Source organism: Camelina sativa, chromosome 16, assembly GCF_000633955.1.
Source record: "Camelina sativa cultivar DH55 chromosome 16, Cs, whole genome shotgun sequence".
NCBI lineage: Eukaryota > Viridiplantae > Streptophyta > Magnoliopsida > Brassicales > Brassicaceae > Camelina > Camelina sativa.
Genome location: NC_025700.1, coordinates 13,186,927 through 13,193,180, shown reverse-complemented (window position 1 = coordinate 13,193,180; position 6,254 = coordinate 13,186,927). Strand labels below are relative to the sequence as shown.

At 34.7% G+C, this 6,254-nt stretch overlaps 1 protein-coding gene across 1 annotated transcript; it reads left to right on the top strand.

Annotated features, from left to right (window-relative positions):
• On the top strand, positions 1,336-4,250 carry LOC104750451 (protein-lysine N-methyltransferase mettl10). Its single transcript, XM_010472243.2, has 7 exons — positions 1,336-1,663; positions 1,855-1,983; positions 2,077-2,277; positions 2,953-3,049; positions 3,355-3,458; positions 3,568-3,619; positions 3,825-4,250. Exons 1-7 carry the CDS (start codon positions 1,428-1,430, stop codon positions 4,074-4,076), a joined length of 1,071 nt encoding a protein of 356 aa, XP_010470545.1. The 5' UTR covers positions 1,336-1,427; the 3' UTR covers positions 4,077-4,250.

The following is a 6,254-nucleotide window of genomic DNA, read 5'->3' as shown; positions in this document are numbered from 1 at the left end:
CAAACCAGTCATTAAATAGAACATCCAATAACACATTCACCACACCTACACATCATCACACAAAACTAGTCTTACAACCCAATCACTTAGAGAAATGGTCCCTCACTCACCTTATCAAGGTGATTCAAACAAAAAATGCAACCAGGAAAGACTCTCCTTGCGTTTGAAACAGTCCAGAAATGTCCTACAATAAGTTACACAGACAAACACAACCTTGAAGCAAACTGGAGAGAAACATAAAAAAGAACATTCTCAAAGATGAAACTATAAAACTAAAATCAACCGTTAACTTTCGAATTCCTCCATCGCACTTACAATCCCCGCTGGTCTCAATTCCCATCTAAGACGAAGCACCGCACGAAACTGCAAGTAACTTATCGATTATTAACTCAAATCCAAATTCGTAAAAGCGAGCATCTAGATAAAAGGTTTATCTATAACTCCATTAAAAATTTTTATTTTTAGGTACGATTTGCTATGCCGAAATCTCTTTCCCCCAAAACCTGACAGTTTTGTCTCCTTTGCTTTACACACCAAAATCGAACCTGCCCTTCCTCACACCTTTTCTCCACAAACAAACTCTATTTTTTCTCAAAGTTGAGAGGCTTGAGTTAGAAAAATCTAGGGTTCCTTCGTTTAGTTAAATTAAACCAGAATTTATCTAAACCGATATAAAATCGATTCCACCCAATTTCTGATATAAACCCCAATATTTCATTATTTCTCGGTACACGGATGTTACAAGTAGTCAAGTATCAACAAAAAGAAGTAAAAAAAAAAATCAATCATATTATAAATAATATTATATATTATGTGGATGCTCATTATATGACCCATTAGTATTGGTGTAAACTCTAATATTGTATCCTATATATATGTTGTATCATATGGAATAGATCAATAACAATAGAGAACGGTTTTCCTAAAACCTATGTTTATAACAAAACATTCAATATTATAACACTATATATTAAATAAAAAATTACTATGTACTCTGTCTGTTTCACAAATTATTCTAGAGATTTTTCATTGTTTCACAAATATTGTTATTCTAGAGATTTTTCATTGTTTCACAAAGAGTGTCACTCAACAATTTCAATGTGTTTTTTACACTAAATTTCTTAGTTTACTCCTTAACCCAAAGCTTATTTTCACTAAATTTAAATTATTAATCATTTATTAAATAAAGATAAATACGTATAGTTTTATGTTTTCTTAATTTGCATGAATTGTGTTGAAATAACATTTTTACGAAACATAGAGAATATTGTTTAATTAAAAAAAAAAAACAAATTGTTATGATGTAAATTATATAGTGAGAGAGGATTCCACCAAGTAGGGGTTTGGTTTGTTTCATCTCTTCGCCTGCGTCAAAAGAAAAAAAGGAACCGTAGTATCCTTTTCTCTTGTGGCGTTGAATCTCTCTCATGGCGGGAATCAGATTGCTACCGGAAGAACCTGAGACGACTCCTCAACAACAAGCGAGACCTGCCGCGGCGTTGACGACGACGGATAGTTTGGCTTCCGACGACGATCGATCTATCGCGGCGGATTCGTGGTCGATTAAAAGCGAGTACGGAAGCACTCTCGACGACGATCAGCGTCACGCCGATGCCGCCGAGGCTCTCTCTTCCGCTAACTTCCGTGTCTCTTCAGATTACAGGTTTCCTCTCTCTCTCTCTCTCTCGAGATCATTGTATCTGCTAAAATGGGAAGAATCGGGGTACAGTTTTTGGATTGGATTTGAGAAAATTTGGGGATTTTTGATTATTTAGTAGATCTTTGGGTTTTACGAGGCGCTTGTTTAAAACTCGAATCTGTTGTTGATTTGAAAATTGTGTGGTGTGTGTATAGTTCTGATAAGGAGGAGCCAGATGCTGATGGAGGTGGTCAATCAATGCTTGGTCTTCAAAGCTATTGGGACGCAGCGTATTCGGATGAGCTGACAAATTTTAGGGAGCATGGTCATGCTGGTGAAGTTTGGTATATTTCAGATCTCTGTTTGTAGATCTTTGTTATCTATATAGCTAGGTGGAAGTGATTTAAGATTTTATGATTTTCTTTTGGTAAGTTTAGGTTTGGAGATGATGTGATGGAGATTGTTACTTCTTGGACTAAAGACTTGTGTATTGGGATTTCTCAACGAAATATGTCTGTTTCTGACAATGATGTTACATCAGAGGTGAATGATCAGGCTGATAAGTATTTGTCTAGTTGGAATGTGCTTGATCTTGGTACTGGAAATGGATTGCTCCTTCATCAACTTGCTAAGGAGGGGTGAGTTTCTCAACATTTTTTTATGCTTTGGATTTAAATGGTTAACTATGTTTTGTTAAATCGAAGAAACTTTATGGGTACTATGTCATTTGTTATATTACATAAGCCCGATTACCACTAGGTGAAAAGTCTGAGAATTTTTTAGATTCATGTAGCATTTTATAATATACAAGTTATCAGAATGTCTTAGTGTACTAGTTTTATCTGCTGCCTAGATCTTCTATTGACTTTCTTCTTTATAGAGGATCCCTAGATGGTAGCCTTTGGTAATATGAGTCTCTACGACCACATTAAACTTTGACCATTTTAGATTCTGAAGCTGTTTTACATGGAAAGCAACCATTCTTTGTCACGATAAAGAAAAACTTCCATAGAAGATAGTATAGAGAGTCAGAAGTCAGCCTCTCTCAGAGGCTTAAGTCACCCTAAGCAGTGAAACAAAAATGTTACTGTATCTGTATACTTAAGACATTTTTACCCTAGAGCTTGTTTTGTTAATATTATGGAATCCGAAACTATCCTGATTGTGATACTGCAGTTCAGCTTTACCATTGATATTTTTTAGTTAAAGATAACGTTTGTACACCAGCACAATTCGCACCAAAATCTTATGTTTACACTCTACCCTTGTTTTGACATTATTAATCTCACCATCCTTGTACTTTTCTGGCTCAGATTCTCTGATTTAACCGGGACAGATTATAGTGAAGGGGCTGTAGAACTCGCTCAACATCTTTCCCAGCGTGATGGCTTTCCAAATATCCGTTTCATGGTATGACTTTGTTTAGCTTCAACTAAGAAAATAGTTGCAGAACATAGACAAGAAGTCTTCCTCAGTAAAAGTCTAAATGCTATAGTTAGCATAACAATGCAGTATTTCCTGTGTATATCTCTTCTTTCTTGAAAATGGTACTGACCTTTCTCAAGCAATGGGATATGTATGTTTCATGCAATTACCATCTAGTAGTACAAGAAAAAAAATCTTCTCTATGAAACTACCTATGTTCACTGTAATGAGCATCATGATACATAAAATAGGTGCTCTAAGTTATGGAACTAACGTGTTTGCTCTCTTAGGTTGATGATATCCTTGACACAAAATTGGAACAGCAGTTCAAGCTGGTAATGGACAAAGGAACTTTAGATGCTATTGGTTTGCATCCTGATGGCCCTGTCAAAAGGTACCTCCTTAGATTGCTATCTTGTATAGTAAATTACCACACTCTCTTCTGTTACTGAGCACACACAATTAGATTTGTTACCAATGACACTCCCATCTGTCTGTTTCAGAGTCATGTATTGGGATTCAGTGTCCAAGTTGATTGCTCCTGGTGGAATATTGGTAAGGACATCTCGACTCCTGAACAAGATTTAGTTATAAGCGTTTAATGCACATAAGTTATTTAACGCTTAGGAGAGGTGCGGATGCATCTTGATATTATGTGATATGTGCATTTTAGACTCTTGTTTCCCGTTCCGCTCGCTATATAACACCTTAAATAAAATGCTTCTATGTCGTCTCTGAAGTCTTTCTGCTTCTGTTCAAGGTCATCACATCGTGTAACCACACAAAGGACGAACTGGTGGAAGAAGTGGAGAATTTCAACATCAGAAAATCCAACTTATGTACAGGAGATGGAAACGACGGGACGAATGCGATTTTCTCTGGCTCTGAAGCTGCAAGCAGAATTGAACAACCTCCGTTTGAGTATCTCAGCCACGTTAGGACATACCCAACGTTCATGTTTGGTGGGTCTGTAGGATCGCGTGTGGCAACTGTCGCTTTTCTTCGGAAGTGAGAACAAAAAACCTGTTTGGAATTGTTTAACATAATGCCCCAGACTCTTTTTCCTCATATTTTCTTTATTTTATTTTGGTGTCAAGACTTGTGCTTTTGGGAGCTCTTAATAACCTACAAATTTATATTCAGAAACACTGATTTGGTCATTTATCAGTGTTTTTTTCTTTTCTGAGATTAAAAGTACAGTAGAACCTCTATAAATTAATAAGGTCGGGACCATGAAATTTTATTAATTTATATTAATTTATAAAGGTTTTAATTTATCGATAAATTAATAAAATATTAATTTATGAAGAGAATTTTTTATCAGAAATTCAGAGTTTAGAAGAAACTGCTGCTCCTTTTTTTCAAGGTGATGATGAAGTTGAAGAAGATATGACGGTACCTTTAGAACCAGTTACACGTAAGGAAGCAATTATCGCATCAAGAATTTTCTTCAATTTTTGGATGCGATTTGAGAAGACAACACCATAAGTTTTTGATGCAGTCAGAAAGATTAGAGATGCTTTCCAACAAGAATGCAAATTCAAGAACAAACAAACAACAATAGATTCATATTTCACTAGATTTTCTTTGATATATATATATATATACTAGTTTATTTGATTATTAATTTATGATATTGATGGACTATATTTTTACATGAGATTTTTAAAAAGGTTAATAATTTATTATTTTATCGAATAGTGTCCAAAATTCCACTAGTCCCAATTTGGGACCGGAGAAATTTATTAATTTATAGAGATTATTAATTTACCGAGTATTAATTTATAGAGGTTCTACATACAGGATAAATCCAAAATCAAAGAAAAGTAAATCAATTGATGAAATTAGTAACAGTTTATTAAAAATAGAATATAAACTGAAACCAAAAATTCATTTAACCTTTTCATATAATATCGGTTTGGATAATCTGGTTTTTGTATAATAATCTCTTAAATAAAATGTAATCTAATATGTTATGTTTCGTATGGTTTCAGTATTTTATTTGGATTAAAATTTAGTCAAATATATTATAAATATTTTTCTTAAAAGTTTATACTTAGTTTTTTCTTCTTATTTTCAATTTGCATTCGAAATCTAAAAAATATCTCGAATATAGAAACAGTAAATAATTCGACATTTCGTAAAATAGTTCTTTCACTAAAAAAAAGTATCCCTCTTTTGGGCTTAGAAAACTCTTTGTGAATTAGTGTCTCTTATCCATCCAAAAAATATCTTCGCCGGAAAAAACAAACTTTTTTTCTTCGTTTTTCACCTGTTTACTCCGTTGTTCTGTATAATTTGGTTTGGTATCCAATTTGCTATGCACGGTCAGATTTCTCATGGAACATAAGTTCCTTCCTTTCCTGAGGTTCATTCTCCAACCTCTTCAAGGACTAATTCCAGAACCAGAAAACCTTTATGAAATTCGATTGGAATCATCATATGTCTATGATATCCTTAATTCTGAAGCAAGTACGTCTGGAACAACAAAGGCAAACTCTACCTACAGGAAAAAGTCCTTAAAGCCTGCAAGAAACAAAATAGGTACTCCTATCTTCCACCCTCCAATTCATTCAAAGTTCTCGTTAGATTCAGGAATAAATTTGTTGGGTAAAAGGAAAGGTTCAGGCGAAGAAACTCATGTTCATAAAGTACCTAAGCTCATCAACCAAAAGATGGTCCCAAATGAACCTTTTGAGCTAGAATTGTCAAGGCCTCGGACGGTCTCAGGACTTGACAATTCCTCGTCTCAGGGAAATGCGTAAAGAACATTTCTCTGAGATTTTGTTTCTATTGGAGACTATGAATAGCAGTAATGTGTTGATAGATATACAAGAATGGTTAGGCTATGATAGGGTGTTTACTATTAATCCGATAGGCAAGAGTGGAGGTTTGGCTTTACTTTGGAAAAGCAGTGTTGATATCACTTTTCTCTTTGTGGATAAACATCTTCTAGACCTCCACGTTAAGTCTAATTCTCTAGATTTTTTTGTCTCATGTGTATATGGGGACCCTTTGTTCACCTCTAGATCATTAGTCTGGGAAAAGCTAATGCGGATTGGAATAACACGAACAGAAAGTTAGTGTATGATAGGCGACTTTAATGAAATTTTGAACAATGGAGAGAAACAAGGAGGACCACGACGAAGTGAAGCATCCTTTTTACCCTTTTCGGGCATTCTTAGAACTT

Excerpts from the sequence above, each read along its gene's own strand:
- LOC104750451 (XM_010472243.2), top strand. The coding sequence starts at position 1,428 with ATGGCGGGAATCAGATTGCTACCGGAAGAACCTGAGACGACTCCTCAA. Across the intron at positions 1,984-2,076 it reads GGTCATGCTGGTGAAGTTTG|GTTTGGAGATGATGTGATGG; the intron begins GTATATTTCAGA and ends TGGTAAGTTTAG. Across the intron at positions 3,620-3,824 it reads TTGCTCCTGGTGGAATATTG|GTCATCACATCGTGTAACCA; the intron begins GTAAGGACATCT and ends CTTCTGTTCAAG.